Below are 20733 nucleotides of genomic sequence, written 5' to 3' on the forward strand. Positions count from 1 at the left end.
GACATTTTCAGCTTCCAAGAATTGTGTACAGATCCTTGCAACGTGGGGCCGTGCATTATCCTGCTGCAACATGAGGTGATGTTCTTGGATGTATGGCACAACAATGGGCCTCAGAATCCCGTCACGGTATCTCTGTGCATTCAAAATGCCATCAATAAAATGCACCTGTGTTCTTCATCCATAACAGACGCCTGCCCATACCATAACCCCACCGCCACCATGGGCCACTCGATCCACAACATTGACATCACAAAACCGCTCACCCACACGATGCCACACACGCTGTCTGCCATCTGCCCTGAACAGTGTGAACCGGGATTCATCCGTGAAGAGAACACCTCTCCAACGTGCTGAACGCCAGCGAATGTGAGCATTTGCCCACTCAAGTCAGTTACGACGACGAACTGAAGTCAGGTCGAGACCCCGATGAGGACGACAAGCATGCAGATGAGCTTCCCTGAGACGGTTTCTGACAGTTTGTGCAGAAATTCTTTGATTATGCAAACCGATTGTTTCAGCAGCAGTCCGAGTGGCTGGTCTCAGATGATCTTGGAGGTGAACATGCTGGATGTGGAGGTCCTGGGCTGGTGTGGTTACACGTGGTCTGCAGTTGTGAGGCTGGTTGGATGTACTGCCAAATTCTCTGAAACGCCTTTGGAGACGGCTTATGGTAGAGAAATGAACATTCAATACACGAGCAACAGCTCTGGTTGACATTCCTGCTGTCAGCATGCCAAGTGCACGCTCCCTCAAATCTTGCGACATCTGTGGCATTGTGCTGTGTGATAAAACTGCACCTTTCAGAGTGGGCAGTCTAAGGCACACCTGTGCACTAATCATGGTGTCTAATCAGCATCTTGATATGGCACACCTGTGAGGTGGGATGGATTATCTCAGCAAAGGAGAAGTGCTCACTATCACAGATTTAGACTGGTTTGTGAACAATATTTGAGGGAAATGGTGATATTGTGTATGTGGAAAAAGTTTTAGATCTTTGAGTTCATCTCATACAAAATGGGAGCAAAGCCAAAAGTGTTGAGTTTATATTTTTGTTGAGTGTATATACATGTGATTTCTTAATTTTTTTTATTATGATTATTTTTAAATTTGCAAAAATCTCAAAAAAAATATTTTTTCACATTGTTATTATGGGGTATTGTGTGTAGAATTTTGAGGGGAAAAAATTAATTTCATCCATTTTGGAATAAGGCTGTAACATAACAAAATGTGGAAAAAGTGAAGTGCTGTGAATACTTTCCAGATGCTCTCTATGTTTTGTTTTAATGTGTCACTTCAAAACACTTCAAACTTTATATAATAATACAGAGAAAACCTATAGAAAAAGTCAGGTGCAGAATACTTACAGATGCCAGAGATTTTTATTTAAGATGATGCTTAAATCCCTCAGTGAAGGACAGAGTTCTCTAACCTCTGTTTACTCTTCTGAAGGATGTATTTACATCTTAGCTCTGTATATGTGAGAGATGTTCAGGTGCCAGCTGAGATCTGACCTGGCTGTCCTGCAGCGTCTCCTCACAGCCCTCGAGAGCCAAACATACACTGTCACTACACTGAGGACACACCCACACCAGGTCTCGCATTGTCTGCACCACAGCTAACAGCGGTGAAAAAGAGAGAAAACAGTGGTTTAGCACAGAGGAAAACCAAGTGAAAGGGACTAGTCAAACTACACAATCCACCCATCTGACAAACACTTAAAAACTACAACTACTACTACTGGCAGTCAAGACTGAAATCTATGGTATGTGAGCACGTTTGTGTGGAAAAAAACCCCAGAATTTACCAGAAGTGATGTGCTCCTGTTTGAGCCCAAGCAGTCCAGTTAAGATCTCCAGACATCTGTCACTGTAACTCCGTCCAATACAACCTGCACACAGGATAAAGTATAACAAACCACAAAATGACAAAATGTCAGAGCACACAATAAAACATTAAACAGGGTAAAACCCTGAAGAAGCGAGGACAAACTGAAGAAGAAGACACAAATGAGAGGAAACTGGGACACAGCTTCTACTGACAATGGTATTCTGCACAAATTAAGACATTCCACCACAAATACCTACCCAACTGGATGAAATGATCGAAAAGAGTCACGTGGAACTGGTGGAAATGGAGAGCAGACAGGACAAATCACTCAATGATTTGTCCTGTCTGCTCTCCATTTCTACCTTTTTAAGAATTGGGGACCTCATTTGTTTCATCACCAGCCCAAAGTTTCATAGAGAACTGTTGCCACTGCTTACTTTTAAGAGGTAACAGGAAAAACAAAAGACCGACAGTGACCAAGACAAAGTCCACAAGAGCTCCAGCAAAGTTAACAGAGAGACAGTGACAGAAAAACAAATGGTTCTTACTGGAGGAGGTGATCATGATGGAACAGGGCTAAAGCCACAATGTGACAGCTGAAATGTGTTATAAATTAAATACATGTGAGGAGTGGCATCAGTGCCAGCCTGTCTCCAAACTACAGATGGGCCTCACAGGGAGCCCACAGCCATGACAGGCACCACAGGCAGGGGAATCCAGCCACTGCAGGAGAGGACATGACCGGTGTCCCGACAAGATGTCATTCCTGTCGAGAAGCCAGCCCTCCATGCAACTGCGCATGCACAGTTCTCTCTACCCTGACTTTCACACCTCCGCCCATTGGGTTGACGTGCCTCTCTTTACCGCGTTTAACTCCCCGACCGAGTGACCGAGGAATGAAAATACAACAGCAATACATGTGTTTTCAACTTTAAAAGCTTAAAATTTGCATATGTACGCTGTATTTACAGCGCCATATTGTCGGGACGCACAACTCGACCACTTGACTTGACAGAACATTCACAAGCGGAGTTGAGCTCCCCCACTGAAGGAAATGCACATAGGTTTTTTTTTTGTTTTTTTTACATGAAAATACAACAGCAATAAGTGTTTTTTCAATTTTAAAAAGATCAAATTTGCATGTGCACGGCACGCTGTATTTACAGCACAATATTGTCGAGACGCGGAACTGTCGATTTATGTGTTGGGACGCACAATTCGACAAGACCGCACATCTCGACACAACACCGGTACCCCACATCAGCACAAGGCAAGGAGCGACTCCGTGGCATGCAAACAAGCTACACCAAGAAGAGGCGCACTCCACCACCCTGCATATGGGAGCGGGCCAGTCTTGTGAGCATGAGGTATGGGTCATAGAGTCACGGTCCCAACAACAAATAGGCCCCGAAACCCAACAGAGAGGGTGGGACAAATTCACAAATAAAAAGTAATAGCTTAGTTATGCATGGTCAAATGCAGATGCAATGACTGTATGATTGCATACAGGAACAAAACTACAGAAATTGTGTCTCTGTCCAAGCATTTATGGCCTAACTGTAACATGGAAATGAGTGAGCAGTCTATTAAGACTGCCAAGCTCGGTAGGAATAGTCCTTGGGTGATTACTTTTGGAGCAGAACGGACAAAGATCAAGTTAATCAATAATATAGCCCTGCAACTCGTAGGATGAGAGAAATGATACAAACTTTATATCAGTCAGTAAAATATTGGGAATAAAATGTTGATGACTGAGTGATTTACCCCATCATAAGCTTTACTAGCATCAAGGAAACATGCAAACATACTACCATTAAGCACTCTACAGGCATTTTCTTTCATCACATATACACACACTGATCTGTGCCATGCTTCTTTTTGAAGCCAAACTGATTGGGCTTGGCTACCATGTATTCAGACATGCAATTTCATAATATAATTTCCAAAACTTGGGCCGATAGTTGTCCTTGGAGATGATATTACCTGCTTTGACCTTAATGACAGGTACTAAGAGACTAAAAAAAATGATGATTAAAAAGGTCTAGCAGATGAGTGGATGCATATTTAAGGTGCTCGGCATAGGTGCCACCAAGTGCACAAGATTTGTTCTTTTCCAGGTTCTTAATGGCCATCCCAATCTCCTCCCTAGACACAAATATCTCGTCATATCTGCTATTTACCTTGTCATTATAGTTATCATGCATTTGTTTCTGGCAGTTGAAAAGGTCCTCAAAGTGGCTCTTCCAAATTGCAGCTATGCCAGCACCACCTGACACTCCATCTATGGTGGTCGGCAGGGGAGTGTTCAATTTCAATTTATTTTCATTTATCAAATCACAACAAAGTTGCCTCAAGGCGCTTCACACAAGTAAGGTCTAATCTTACCAATCTTACCAACCCCCCAGAGCAAGCACAAAGGCGACAGTGGTAAGGAAAAACTCCCTCTGATGACTTGAGGAAGAAACCTCAAGCAGACCACACTCAAAGGGATGACCCTCTGCTTGGGCCATGCTACAGACACAATTTACAGAAAAATTCACAAAACGAAAATGCAGGAAATGTTGCCGGTGTGCAGGACAGGAGGGTATAGAAACAGAAAACAGACACCACACCCATCTCTGGATGGAGCTGCACCTTAAACAGAGAAAGAAAAACAGAATCAGGCATCAGAAAGACATCAAATACAGTATAATTTGTCAGCGTTAAGCAACAAGAAAAACAGGAAATACTATAACTATAAATGATAAATGCATGCAGAACACAATGCGCGTGCTCTCCCTTCGCTCACTGCCGCCAGGGGTATGGATGCGGGACCCGCAAAGAATCCAAGTCATGGCCACGGAGCTATGCAGCTGCAGTTATCAAGACCATGCAGCGGGCGCTGCGCATCAAAACAGCGAGCGTAGTCTCTGGACCTGTCGCTGGAGTTGGATGCAGCTCGCCACAGCAGACAGGGGGCGGTGTGAGTGGCCCGCTGCGGCGCTTACCGAGCCCGCAGACTCAGTAAGCGCATCGGAGGCAGTGAGAGCAATCGAGGTGATGCCGACTGGTGCCGCGACCGGACTGCCTGATAAGGACGCAGAACACAATGCGCTGGAAAAAAAAAAAAAAAAGAAGCAGCAGCATGCAAAATTGCACTAATAAAATCCGCGAAACTGCAAGGCCGTGAAAGGGAGTTATGTTCTAAAAATAATCCGCGATAGGCGAAATCCACGAAGTAGTCAGCGTTATTTTTTACAATTATTATAGATGTTTTAAGGCTGTAAAACCCCTCACTACACACTTTATATACTTTTCTCAAACAGGCATTAAAATTTTTTCACTTTTCTCTCCTGTGTAAACACTCAAAGTTCAAACCTTAGTAGAAAAAAATATAACATTTTCCTATAAATAATTATGATGGCTTTTAGAACTAATGAATTTAATTTTAATGATCAACCTACGAGTTTGGACACGTAAGAAATTATTAATATAGACTCACCAGTATTTCACAGTTCCTCTGACCGCACCTCTTCGTCATGGCGCCGCTCCGCTGTCCGGATTGGCTGATTACTTGGGTGGTATGAAAAATATTACCCGTCCACGAAAAGGGTGTATTGCTATTTATTCTTTAGTGTTTTAGCCAATCATATTGGCGTATCATTTATAGGTATATGATAATTCTTTATAGCATCTGTTTCTGTGACGTCATGACAAACAGAATATTTGTTTGGAGATATGTACATAGAGTAAATGCGTAGGCAGTGGTGGGCACAGATAACCAAAAAAATAACTTCGATAACAAATAATAAGATAACTGAAAAGTTATCTTTGATAAAGATAAACCACCCAAAAATGTATCGGAAGTTACAGATAATCAATAAACGATAAATTTCGATGTTGTCTCTGGTATATTTGCAATTACTAAGAAGCTGAAATTGATTTTTAACACGATCGCTTTTGAAAACATCAAAAGCGACAAAAGACCCAAAGAATGAGTCAGTATTTCTATGTTTGACCATGCTGCCCCCTGTAGGAAGCTGCACAGACGAATCCTGAGAGCACCCACAAAAACAGCTCTTTGCTAATCGTAATGCTCCGGTCAGGCAGAGGTCTTGAAAAATAAAGTCATACTAACTTATGGTTTTTTTTAAAATACTGATAGAATAACTCCACTAATGTCAATTCTGTCATTTGTACAAAGTTAAAATATAACATATATCTTTTAATGTTGAATAATGCACTAATTCTGAGGTTTTGTAACAAACAGACCTCAAAGCATTCTGGGTAAAAGTGCCTCTGCTAAACACTGATTGGTTCAGTCATTCATTATGCAAACCAACACGTTAATGTGACGTGTCGTGTGTTGGTTTAAAGATAAATGTGTTTTTGTAAAATATTCCACTTTTATTTGTAAAAACAGGCATTTTTACGGAGCCCTGGAAGTGTCATCACAAAATGTTTTGCATGTGGAGAGAATGTGCGCATGTTTTATTAATGCCGTGCACACGTTTGATGATGTGTGAATGTTTTATGATGTTGTAAAACGTGCACTCAATATTAGTTAGTAAGTAAGTAAATTTATATACAACCCCTGGCAAAAATTATGGAATCACCGGCCTCAGAAGATGTTCATTCAGTTGTTTAATTTTGTAGAAAAAAAGCAGATCACAGACATGACACAAAACTAAAGTCATTTCAAATGGCAACTTTCTGGCTTTAAGAAACACTATAAGAAATCAAGAAAAAAGAGATTGTGGCAGTCAGTAACGGTTACTTTTTTAGATCAAGCAGAGGAAAAAAATATGGAATCACTCAATTCTGAGGAAAAAATTATGGAATCACCCTGTAAATTTTCATCCCCCAAATTAACACCTGCATCAAATCAGATCTGCTCATTGACACTGACCCTATGCCATGACATTGACCCTATGTGTCTTTTTGCAAGGAATGCTTTTGCAGTTTTTGCTCTATGACAAGATGCATTATCATCTTGAAAAATGATTACATCATCCCCAAACATCCTGTCAATTGTCCAAAATATCAACATAAACTTGTGCATTTATTGATGATGTAATGACAGCCATCTCCCCAGTGCCTTTACCTGACATGCAGCCCCATATCATCAATGACTGTGGAAATTTACATGTTCTCTTCAGGCAGTCATCTTTATAAATCTCATTGGAAAGGCACCAAACAAAAGTTCCAGCATCATCACCTTGCCCAATGCAGATTCGAGATTCATCACTGAATATGACTATCATCCAGTCATCCACAGTCCACAATTGCTTTTCCTTAGCCCATTGTAACCTTGTTTTTTTCTGTTTAGGTGTTAATAATGATGCCTTTCGTTTAGCTTTTCTGTATGTAAATCCCATTTCCTTTAGGCGGTTTCTTACAGTTCGGTCACAGACGTTGACTCCAGTTTCCTCCCATTCGTTCCTCATTTGTTTTGTTGTACATTTTTCGATTTTTGAGACATATTGCTTTAAGTTTTCTGTCTTGACGCTTTGATGTCTTCCTTGGTCTACCAGGATGTTTGCCTTTAACAACCTTCCCATGTTGTTTGTATTTGGTCCAAAGTTTAGACACAGCTGACTGTGAACAACCAACATCTTTTGCAACATTGCGTGATGATTTACTCTCTTTTAAGAGTTTGATAATCCTCTCCTTTGTTTCAATTGACATCTCTCGTGTTGGAGCCATGATTCATGTCAGTCCACTTGGTGCAACAGCTCTCCAAGGTGTGTTCACTCTTTTTTAAATGCAGACTAACGAGCAGATCTGATATGATGCAGGTGTTAGTTTTGGGGATGAAAATTTACAGGGTGATTCCATAATTTTTTCCTCAGAATTGAGTGATTCCATATTTTTTTCCTCTGCTTGGTCTAAAAAAAGTAACCGTTACTGACTGCCACAATCTCTTTTTTCTTGATTTGACCACCATCTGATATAACCGGGTTAAAATAAATAGAACACTGCCATCTACTGGTACCCAGACGCTTAGTACTTGGGGCGAATACTGCCATGAACACTACTGGCCAGTAGATGGCAGTAGCGGCCTTGAAAACTTGCCAAACAAAATTCCAGATAATCCGTGTCTGCTACATTTAAGATGCGTGGAATTTAACAAACGCAAATACACTAACGTCTATAAACCCAGAGAATATATTCACGAGAGTTTTAGGCACTAGAGTTTAATGCTATTATCCCTGGAGCGTGAACGTCTGAGATTACCCTATGCTACCCATAATGCATTGCTGCCTGGCACAGCATGTGCTCACAAAACCTTAAAAATTAGCACATTACTTTAAAACGAAAACATATATCTGATATTTTCACTTTATAAAACTCAGACATGACAGTAATTTTAAATAACTTGCCCAAAATGAGTAGGTTAAAATTTGAACCATAAGTTAAAAATGTATGCCTCTGGATGACTTGGGTAATTTTGCGATTATATCAATCAATCAATCAATCAATTTTTTTTTTATATAGCGCCAAATCACAACAAACAGTTGCCCCAAGGCGCTTTATATTGTAAGGCAAGGCCATACAATAATGATGTAAAACCCCAACGGTCAAAACGACCCCCTGTGAGCAAGCACTTGGCTACAGTGGGAAGGAAAAACTCCCTTTTAACAGGAAGAAACCTCCAGCAGAACCAGGCTCAGGGAGGGGCAGTCTTCTATCAGTATGGTGTTAAAGGAAATGATTTTTTTTTTTTTGGTTACCAGTTCTCCTTTGCTTACAGAGGATAGAGTGGTTTCTTCTGATAACAGCTGTTGGCAGAGGGTAGAACAACATACCTATTAGGAAACTTTTAACAGGTAGGTCTCAACTGCTTTAAAGTTTTAAAAATATTTTTCACTGTTCAGCTTGATTTACTACGTTATCGGTCTAAACGTTATCGAATGACAATTCATCGGAAGACAATTAGTCCGTTGATGGTTTTTAAATTTATCTAAAAAGATAATCCGATAATGAAAACATTACCTTTGATAATTATGTTATCGGATTATCGGAAGTGTGCCCACCACTGTGCGTAGGTATATGTTTGTCTCAGAGCGCGCGCGTGTGTGTGTGTGTATATATATTTACCTATGGCTGAGATGGCAGCCTGAGCAGTGTCAGTGTTGACATCAGTGCAATATCCCTTCAGCTCATCCAGCAACATTGTCACATTTTCATCATTCACCAACTCAACCAGCAGCTGCAGAAACAGCAGTTAATTCAATCCAACCATGATGCAGTAAGTGAATAGCTGAGTGATGTAATGAATAAATGAGCCCATCCCCCCTGAATATTAATGTGATTACAAAAAAAAAATAATAAAAATCAACAAATGTCATCATCATATAGGCTCATCATCATGAGGACCAACTGTTTGGCCAATGGTACACTTTGATTAATCAGATCAATCAGACAAACAACTTTATTTTGTCTATTTAATAACCCAACACCTGCTAAATGAACTGATGAGGAATTAGGAGTAGGTGTGTTTGTCAGAGAGAGGTGTTTGTCACCCAGTTTCTGGCAAAATTCGATGCGGCGCTGCTCCAGTCGTTCTGTCTTTTTCCTTGTAATAAAAATCCACCGAGTGCACTGCACATGTCCTCACACAAAGGCTGCTTACCAGAAAATGATGCAATCGACAGGCGTGAAAAAGTTCACGCATGCGCACGAAGGTTCAAGGTTGGCTCATGCAAGCACACGTGATTCAAATCCATCAGGTTTTTGCAAAAAATAAAAAGGTCCGACACTTTTCTAACAGACCTCATAAATAAGTCCGAGGTTGTTACATTCCTCTTTAGGAGCATCACCAAAAGCGCGTGCACACACACACACACACACACACACACACACACACACACACACACACACACACACACACACACACACACACACACACACACACACACACACACACACACACACACACACACACACACACACACACACACACACACACACACACACACACACACACACACACACCTCTAACATTGAGAGATGGCTTTCGCTGTTATCGTCCCACCCAAAGTTGGATTCAATTTGGGTTCAAATACATGTACCTCAAATATTGAAAATACAACAATCAAAATCAGGAAGGATGTAAAGCAGATACTTTTCTTGTCTGTCAGGTTTTGTGGTCCAAATATTATAATGTCAGTGGCTTAGTGGGTAGCACTGATGCCTCACAGCAAGAAGGTCATGGGATCGCTTCCTGCTCTTTCTGTGGGCAGTTTGCATGTTCTCCATGTGTCTGTGTGGGTTTCCTCCCACAATCAAAATCATGTTTATTTAGAGTCTGCTCCTTTCTCTGCCGCTGACCAAGGCAGCGTCTCTACATCTGGAGCTGGACACCGGACTGGGGCTGTCCACTGGTCCTAGTGGTTGGATTGTGTCTAACTGTAATTAGGGTGGTTTAAATACAGAAGACAAATTGTGTTGTATGAATGTACAGTCACAACAAAAGAAATTATTATCATCATTATTATTATTCTTATATATTTATATGATATATAGTGGTGGGCACAGTTCCGATAATCCAATAACAGATAATTATCGAAGATAATGTTTTCATTATCGGATTATCTTTTTAGATAACTTTTAAAACCATTATCGGACCAATTATAACTCTGGTCAACAAAAAAAAACTTTTTGTCTGCTACCTGAAGAGAAACAACTGATTTTGACTAATTTGAGTATGCTAATTTCAAATATGCAAACAGAATTTCTCTAGCATGTCCAGATTTTGAGTTATGTGACTATACCAATAAACGCCAGTCGCCAAATTGTTCTCAATGATTTTATTAGAAATGAACACACAACTGGTGAAAAAAATTACATAGATACCAAAATATCAATCATTATGAGGAAACTCAAATTAATACACTCCACAATTAGTCTTAACAGTTCAAAAGTGAGCCAAACACTTGCTCTTGCGCTTGTGGGTCACAGTCGTTTCACGCTGTAGAAACCAGCAGTAGTCACCCACCATGTTTGCATTATAACGCCCCTGGTACCTGGTCTCCATTTCAGAGATATCTTGGTGGAATCTTTCACCAGGCTCATCACTCACATCACCCAAACTGGGTGGAAAGAACTCAAGATGAGAGTGCAGGAAGTGAATCTTAAGTGACATTCTGCAGCCCATGCGTTTGTATGATTTGAGCAAGTTGTCAACTAGTTCTTCATAGTTTGTGGCTTTGTGGCTGCCCAAGAAATTCTGTACCACTTGCACAAATGATTCCCATGCTCTTAGTTCAAGGGGTCTGAGCTTAGATGGAAAGTCTTTGTCTCTAATAAGCTCACGTATTTGAGGTCCATCAAAAATCCCAGTTTTAAGCTTGGCATCACTTTGGACTTCCCCACATTTTTTGCTTCAGGTATTTAAAGCCATCTGAGCTATGATCCATTGCCTTCACAAAGTTCTTGATGAAGCCAAGTTTTATATGCAGGAGAGGAAGGTATACTTTCTGTCGATCGATCAATGCCTGGTGTTTTACACTGTGTTTTCCAACTGTTTGTTGGACTCGTTCCGGCCACGTCTTGATTTTGACAGATTGTTCCTTTCTCATAAACATTTGCAGTGTGCTAGATTTGATGCATTTGCCAAATATCTCTAGGTCTCTTTTTTCATATTTTGCATTTCTGATTTTAGAACATTGAACAAACTATTTTTGAGGCTAGATTAATCATATATATATTCAGTGCTCCAGCAGTATTCCATCACTTGATGTACATGTACCACAAAAACTTGGTTTTCATCTGTAGACTGATCAAAGCAATCATTACAAAAAAATTACAAATTTCTGGCAATGTTGGCCCTCAATATTGGCAGTTTATTGATTGAATTGTACCATATTTGGATTCAGCAACCCAAAATCACCCAAATTAGTGCTAAATTCTGTTTTATTCTAAAATTAGAAAATTTTAACACAATCTACATTTGCATGAGAAGCGCCATAATAGCAATAGATTAGCTAAATAGTGGCATGTGCATAACTCAAGAACCTGATGTGCTAGACAAATTCTGATTACAGATTTGGAATCAGCATACCTGAAATACCTTATATCAGCTAATATTCACCAGGTAGCAAAACCATTGTTGACCAGTGAATTATCTTCCGATAAATTTTTGTTCGATAACTTTTAGACTGATAATGTAGTAAACAAAGCTGAACAGCGGCAAACATTTTAAAAATTTAAAATCAGTTGAGCACCTACCTGTTAAAAGTTTCATAACAGATGTATAGTTCTACCCTCTACAAACAGAAGAGAGCTGCTTTCAGGAGAAACCACTCTATCCTCTGCAGGCAAAGGAGAACTGGTCACAAAAAAAAAATAATTTCCTTTAACACCATACTGATACACTGGCAATATCACCCAAGTCATCCAGAGGCATACATTTTTAACTTAAGGTTCAAATTTTAACCAAACTAATTTTGGACAAGTTATTTAAAATTACTGTCATGTCTGAAGTTTTATAAAGTGAAAATATCAGATATATGTCTTAGTTTTAAAGTAATGTGCTAATTTTTAAGGTTTTAGTGATCACATGCTGTGCCCAGCAGTGCATTATGGGTTGGATAGGGTAATCTCAGTACGTTCACAACAGGACAAATGCATTTCAGACACTCTGTTCATGCTCCACGGAAAACAGCATTAAACTCTAGTGACTAAAACTCTTGTGATTATATTCTCTGGGTTTACAGACGTTATTGTATTTGTTAAATTCCACGCATCTTAAATGTAGCAGACATGGATTATCTGGAATTTTGTTTTGGCAAGTTTTCAAGGCCTCTACGTCCATCTACTGGCCAGTAGTGTTCATGGCAGTTCATGGCAGTATTCGCCTGAAGCTGAGCAGACAATGTATGATATTTTAATCACTGTGCTCGGGTTCAGTTCAAACTGTAGCACAGAACCGCGCATGGTGTAAAAGTTCAGAGCGTATGATTTATGTTCTCACACACATTGTATGTTCAAAAACCACACATCGACTCGTGTTTCCAGAAGCAAAGCGTGAACTTTTTTCAAATTTAATTTACAAAAACTCTCGATGGAAGACATCAAAGTTTAAAAACAAAACAACAACAAAAAAACATTACAAGACAGGTCTGCGGTGTTTGCACATGCACAGTGCGAGCGGTTGGATGCTTGTAGCTCTTCAGCAGCAGGATACCCTCACGACGGTCGACCAGAATAATATCAAACAGGTTTGATTTTCATTCGACCATACGATCGGCGATCAGGAGGTGGTCGTGAGATGTTAAACACAGCTTGTTACTCCATGTACACTACACGATGCAGGACGCCCGATTAACCTGAAACTCGGTCCAAAAAATTCTCACACGAATGAAAAATCATCTGAAAAAGGGCCAAAACTCACACAGTGTAAAGCCAACATTTATGTGTCAAGACAATATTGAGTGCACGTTTTACAACATCATAAAACGTGCACACGGCACTAATAAAATGAGCGCACATTCTCTCCACATGCAAAATATTTTGCCTGTTACAAATAAAAAAATGGAATATTTTACAAAAGCACATTTATCTGTAAACACCAACACACAGCACACATCACATTAACGTGTTGGTTTACATAATGAATGACTGAACCAATCAGTGTTTAGCAGAGGCACTTTTACCCAGAACCCTTTGCGATCTGTCTGTGTTTGTTACAAAACACTCAGAATTAGTGCATTATTGAACATTAAAAGATATATGTTATATTTTAATTTTGTACAAATGACAGAATTGACATTAATGGAGTTATTCTATCAGTATTCACACCAAACCATAAGTCAGCATGACTTTATTTTCCAAGACCTCCGCCTGACCGGAGCGTTGTGATTGGTAGAGAGCTGGCTTTGTGGCTGCTCTCAGGGTGCTTCTGTGCTGGAAGCCATGTAGTAAACAAGAGCTTCCCGCAGGGGTCAAGATGTTCAAAGACAGAAGTGTGGGTTCATTGTTTGGGTCTGTTGTCGTTTTTAATGCTACTAGAAACGATCGTGGTGTTAAAACTTAGTTAATTTTTTGGTTATCTGTGCCCACCACTGATGATATATCCTCATTTTGGCCTGGTGGGTATCCCTCTAAAAATGCTCATAGTTCATGTAACATAGTGGGTCTGATTTACAAAGATCTCAGATGACAAGTGCTAAACAACATAGACAATCCAAACCTTTGTGCATTGGGATGGAGCCCCTTTTGCAAGTGACTTACTAAAACCCCTTTCACACCGGGCTTCCATACAGTTGCACTGTGAGGCGTATTGAGTACACTGGAAAATCATGCAGATTTGGCGTAGTCCCTGTGTAGGATGGTATACAATGGTGTATGGTTGCATTCCTAGTCTTGCGTATGGTTGCTTATTGTATGCTTACTGCCATGTATGTAGCCGTTGCCACAATAAACCTATTTTTCTGCCTATCACAGTCCACTCCTGCCTACTTTTTGGGTTTTTTTTTGTCACGCCCAGCCCAGTTCCAGGCTTCGATCCTTATTTTCTCTCTTTATTTGGTTCTGCTCCTTCTGCCCCAGCCTTGTTTTATTAACTGTTACTTTCATCATGTGTTCTATTTTTGCTTTGTTACTTTCTTTCTTTGTTACTTTTATACTTCGGTCATGTTTCAATTCCGTTCTGGTTTTGTTCAATCAGTCTGTGTTTTTATGGTTTATCATTTAGTTATCATCTGCCTATTTTTGTTGTTCTGTTATAGTTGTTCTCTAGTATCAGGTTTTGTTATCACTTTGGTTTCTTAGTCAGTTCCAGTTTAGTTTTGTCTTGGTGATATTTTCTTTCAGTTCTCATGTTCATGCCTGGTTTGTCGTTGTATTATATTCTGCCCTTGATTTCCATTTTAGCTCTGTTCTGTTTTTTGCCATTTGTTTCCACTCCACACCCCTGCACCTTCCATCATGTCTTTGTCCCTCATATATTTGATTGTGTTCACTGAACCTGTATCGTTCCTTTCACGCTCGCTCTTTGCACCTGCCCCATGTCTCTCACCTTGTTTCTGTCTGTGTTGTTTCATCTCACTCACACTCCCTACACCAGCCCAAGTATGTTTGCTCCTTACATCACTCTCTTGCACAGTGTTTGATCTTTGTCTACTAGCCACGCCCCCTTTCTGGAATCTTCCATCCACACCTGCACCTTATTACCTAATTAGTCTGCACATGCACATTGTTCACAGCACCTGTTATTTAAGCCCTCACAGTATCACAGCTCACTGCCAGATTGTTGTCTTAGAACACTTTCCAACGCCCATCACAGTCCTGTTTTTGTCTAGCCGTGTTCGGTATCCTTGCTCTGTTTACCTCGACCATGCCTTTTGCTTCATCCCGGATGTCTGAGTTTGCGTGTGCCTCTGAACCCTGTCTGTTTATGACTGCGTCTCAGCCTGATCCTGTTTGTACCTCTGCCATGCAGAATGATTACATGTGTAGCGAAACCAAGCCTGGAATAAAGACCATGATTTCTCCAACACCAAAGCCTAGTCTGGGAGTTTGCATTGCGGGTCCAGCCACTCCTGGTGACGGGCTCCCACCCATCCTGACAGTTTTGTGGCATGGGGGAAATGCGCGGCGTTCTCAAAATGGTACATGAAAAGCAAACGGCACTCACGTTTCCAGACATACAGCGGGACACACTGCTGATTGGCATTCTCAGTCCCTTGGATAGCTTTTTATATCCTTTTCTTGTTTTATACAGTTCAATTACCTTTTCTTTGACAATTATTTTGCTTTCCCTATGACTCAGAAATGTCACTGGATGAAAGATGCCAGGGTCTGTCAGGAGCCCAGAAGCTCACTGACCTTTGTACACACTGATTACAAGCCAACAGATCACAGGTGAGAATGGTTACCTTTTGTAGCCATTCAAACCCATTTGTGCTTGTGCATGTTATCAGGTCAAATTCACAAAGGGTATGTCAACATTTGATCAGGGTCATTTGGTTAGTTTCTGTTGTCATTATGATTTAAAAAGAGTAAACACAGTTGTTAGACAATACAACCACTAACCATGAGTGAAAAGTTTTTAATTTTCTTTGAAAAATGGCCAAAATAATAATAATAATAATAATAATAATTCTGCCAGGGCATGTAAACTACAGCCTCATTGAATGGAACATTTCATCTTTCACCTCATGAAATACTCTTACCTTTGCCATTTTTGTTAACTGTATTGAGCTGAGCTGACTTAAAAAGATGAAAAGCATATGAGAAATGAAGGAATTTATATATTTTATATAAACATATAGGAAATATTGCAATGACTGTTGTTGTAATTTATATAGGATCGTGTTAATTTTCTCCACACCGAAAGAAACTAAGAAATATAAGTCGCTGCATAACAACATCTGGAGACTTAACAGGAAAAAAAAAACCTGCCTAAAGAAACTTTGGGATATTTACACATAACATTTATTTTCTTTCTGTATTAGAAACTCTAGTCATTACAAAACTGCAACAAAACATAAAAATGTTCATGTTTGTAGCTTAGTGATACATTTCTAATGCCTAACACTGGAATAAAGATAAGCCTCACCTGTATCTTCCTCTGCTTGATATAGGCTGGCTCAGCATAGCCACAGAAGAAGCGTTTGTAGTGCGCCCCCATCAGTCCGGAAAAAGAGCGCAACAGCAGCTGAAGAAGAAGAGATAATGTGCTTTTACTTCTAGAAATTTGTCTAAATGTTCATTATGTGTGTTGAATATGATGACAGTGAATACATGAGTCTTCTGACAGAAGAATAACCCTATCACATAACAAAACCCCAAGAAGACACAATCGTGTGTACTTTTTTGTTTATGCTCAAATATATTGTTTGCACCCATACAGTTGGTGAATCTGAGTGACCATCATCTTTGGGCATTCTTTAACATGAGAAATACTTTAGTATTTTTCAGTGAAAAAACTTTTTAAGCCATCAATGATCAAGCTTTGCAGGACTGTGGTACAGTCAAATAATGAGCACATCACTTAACTTTAGCTTTCAGGTTTCTAACGTTTTCACGTTTTTTCATCCATTTTTTTTTTGTTGTTGTTGTTTTTTGGAAGGGGTGGGGGCAGGGCTGGACTGGGGAAATTTTTCAGGCCGGGCATTTTTAACCAAGACCAGGCCACCACCAGGTATCGAAGGGGAAAAAAATTAAGCCTGTTGTGACAGTGTTTTTTTTTTTTTGGTCCCTTAACCGATCAACGTGCACCAGGAGACACATACATTTTAACACTATAAGAAGCATTATGAAAAGTTCTCCCGAAATACAGTTATCATAGGCTTATCAAAAGTACGATCTATTGACAGTAGGTCACATTACTTTTTAGACATAACAAGCTGTCATTTCATTCAGCCTTGTTAAATTTAGAAACAGAAATTATATAAAAACATTTGTTATAGAAAGACTGTAGGCTATACTATAAATAATATATCATTACTTGTGTGATACAATTCATCATATAAAGCAAGAAATGACTGGATGACTGGACCAATGACTGGATACAAAGGTTGAACTTTTGAAACTGCAATACACAAAAAGGCCACAAGATGGAGACAGTTGTCTATCTCACTACAAGCTACAAGTAACATCAAGGATTTATTACCAATTTGTGTTGCTAATCAACTTAGAGAATGACTCAATTTAAAGTAAAATGTTAGGTATGTGAAATTATGCCAGGACTTGGGAAAATACATTTTAGACAGGGACGCTGTTATACCACGCCACCGCACCGCAGACTGTGCAAAACAGCATACTTCGTATGACCGACGCACGACCGTCACACAGAGTAAAGAATAAAGATACAACCTGGCAGCGGCATGCACACCATTTGCACAGGTTACATTGCTAGGCTAGGTTACTTGACTGGCAGAGTTAGCACGAACGAAAATTAATATCTGAGTGACCCAGTTAGACAGCACTTTACTTCAGACCAGAAGATCAGAATGTCTCTCTCACACACAGATGTCTGATTTATGAACAAGTTAGGTTGCTGTTCATCAATTAATAGCTGATGTTAACCTTCATTTACCGTCATGGCCGTAGTGGTCCCCGCCTCATCCACCTGTTGAACTTCTTCTCTGCCACTTGCTGAGGCTGCCGCAGATGTGGATGCTCCGCATCCACGCGAAGCAAACATGTCTGTTATTTTAAGACATTTTGCAGCATCTGCCTGAAGGGCTACTCTCTTCTGATCCCTGGCTCTTTCAGCGCCACCTTTCCTCTTCTTGCCACCATCCATATCACTCGTTATCGCTCTGTCCGGCACTGGTGCACTGTGTAGCCCAACCGAGGCCCGAGATGGAGGGGTAATTGGCCTGCCCCTCAACTCATTGGTCCAGGCCACAATCAATCATGACTAAAGGGCCGATCTACCAGTTTATGCACCAACAGGAGGGTTTATATACCGGTATCCAGTGTTGCCACAGTTACTTTGAAAAAGTAATCCAATTACTGATTACTCCTTGAAAAAGTAACTTAGTTACTTTGCTGATTACTCAATTGTAAAAGTAACTAAGTTAGATTACTAGTTACTTTTTAGTTACTTTCCCCAGCTGCCCACAACAACCCTCTGCCACCTCAACATGACAATGATACCTGGTTTGCCAAAACTCACTTTACAGTCACCCTTTCTTGACTTCAATGAAAATATATACTTGCTTTATAAAAAATAAAATAAAGACCTCTTTCTTGACCTCATATTTAACTGTTGACAGCACTGTAACAGTAAAACTTGTAATTTCTAACCTACATTGTTAATAAATGTAACTATTAAATTCTTTTTAACATTTTTCTAACATTTAAATTTTCTCTAAACATTTTACTTGTCGAAATTATTATTATTTTAAGTAGTATTAGTAGTTGTAGTAAAAAAAGGCTTCAAAACTGGACCTTTAATCTAGGGGTGTTGTGAGGGGGGACATCCTTGCCCCACGCCTCCATTCCATCTGGATTCGCCCCTGCTTTGGCGTTTGAGCACAAAGAATGGATAACATTTATTTATGCAGAAAACATGACCAGATTTACAGGTAAGAAAATTTTATTGTGTTTTCACATCATGTGGTCCTCAGAAAGAGAGTTTAGGTGCATTTGAGTGGAAAATAGTGTTAGGTGTTGATGCGTCGCGGAGGATCAGCTGTTTTAACGTGCAGATACGGAGCAGCTCAGCTCAGCTCTAAATAAAGGAGGAAAAAAAGCATAAAAATGTCTTTGTAAAGCTCAGTGCAGGTGTGCTGATCACCGTGCTTTAAGAGGTGAGGACGAGTCGTAGCTGCTACACACACACAAAACAAAAAACAAAAAAAAAAAAAAACACGGATGAAAAGCTCACAGCTCACTTTACTTAGTAAAAAAAAAAAAAAAAAAAAAAAAAAAAAATCCGCAGGCCAGTAGGCCATCAGGCCACCGGGCAATACTATCAGTCCAGCGGTGGGTGGGGGGGCTCTTTGGGAACACTGCTAGGTCATTCCATATCAAATGACCCAAAAGGTCCAAGGTCACCCTCAGAGTCACCAGTGGCCCTATATCACCTACAGCAAATTGCAAATATTAGGTTTGTAAAATATAACCAAACTGCTCCTTTCTATGGTGGTTTGCTCCCTGAATCTTCTCTCTATGATGCACAGCTGCTTCAAATGCCCTTATGTGCATATTGTTTCACATCAGGCCACATTCACCTTCAGGGTCACTGTGATTTTTACAGGTTTGTTAAGATTTTTTTTTTTTTTTGTGGCAGCCTTTCTTGGTGTTCCATTTTCTCAGCTTTGTCTGGGGGTTGAAACTATGATTTGAGGTTCTGTGTCTTGCACAAGGACTCCTCAATAGACAGGAGTAATTAGAGATTCAACTTTCTGTCTTTTGGATAATGGAACATCAGCTCCAAAACCTGAGCTTCGGTGGTGTAATGTTCTGTTATCTCCAGCCTTTATTAATCACTTTATTATTTAAAGGAAAAGAAAACCCACTGATAATTTATGATTGGGTTGGGAGATTATAATATTGAGAGCCCATAGCTGGCTGCTATAACAGCGATGTGTGACGTCACATGGGCACAGAGGCTCACAACTTCGCCAGTGTCTCCCTGCAGTATAGAAGGAGCAAAGCATTGAAATATTTTCTATATACACAAAACACCTACTTCTCTCAAATATTGTTCACAAACCTGTCGAAATCTGTTAGTGAGCACTTTGTAGAAATAAGGCACACCTGTGTAATACAATAATCATGCTGTCAAATCAACATTTTGATAATGCCACACCTGTGTGGTGTGATGGATTATTCTGTCTGGATGAAGTGAAAATGAAACCACTGAAATCGGCCCCCCCCCAAAAAAATTATTAATTAATAAAAAATTTCAAGAAAGAGGAGGCTGAATATTATAGAGCCAAAACTTAAATCATTCATAATGCTGCCAGCACACATTGTAATCCAGAGAGAAAAAAATTCTGAAAAACAAAACTGGCCTTAGAACATGAAAATAAACTAATGTTGTCCACGCTCACCTGAATGTGACAGAGAGCCGTAAACCTCATCTCTCTGGATGTACTCCCGGAGGCAGCCAGCAGAGGTCCCCTCACTCGTTCCAGAGCTGACAAACTTACAGCAGGTAGACTAGAGCAGAGACTAAGGAAGAGGCTAAGGGTAGTGGCCATGACTGGAGGGTGGGGGCTGACCAGGTAAGGGTCCAACAGAGAGAGGATAGTGAACAGCTCATCTTCTGACTGCGGTCCGTATCGTTGGAGGATCCGTAGCACGTCACACTGACCCCAAACATCACACTCCGTCAGCCTGCGATGCCAAGAACAGTAATAAGGAATAAGGATATGCAGTTCCCAATTCAAGCCTATAGGAGCCCAGGACCACCAGATTCTGGCATCAAATGTTAAATAGAGCTATCTACAGTACACATAT

The 20733-nt window shown here is 40.1% G+C and overlaps 1 protein-coding gene across 1 annotated transcript in view; it reads right to left on the minus strand.

Moving 5' to 3' along the window:
- ap4b1 (adaptor related protein complex 4 subunit beta 1) overlaps window positions 1-20733 on the minus strand; it is a 94498-nt gene that overhangs the window by 49345 nt on the left and 24420 nt on the right. The window contains exons 6-10 of the mRNA XM_034172074.1: window positions 20325-20610; window positions 16373-16471; window positions 8908-9019; window positions 1805-1888; window positions 1512-1615 (exon numbers count right to left, since the gene is read on the minus strand). Of these exons, the coding sequence (XP_034027965.1) occupies window positions 1512-1615; window positions 1805-1888; window positions 8908-9019; window positions 16373-16471; window positions 20325-20610 (685 nt within the window). The remainder of the gene's footprint in view (window positions 1-1511; window positions 1616-1804; window positions 1889-8907; window positions 9020-16372; window positions 16472-20324; window positions 20611-20733) is intronic.

This window comes from Thalassophryne amazonica, chromosome 6 (assembly GCF_902500255.1).
Source record: "Thalassophryne amazonica chromosome 6, fThaAma1.1, whole genome shotgun sequence".
Taxonomy (NCBI): domain Eukaryota; kingdom Metazoa; phylum Chordata; class Actinopteri; order Batrachoidiformes; family Batrachoididae; genus Thalassophryne; species Thalassophryne amazonica.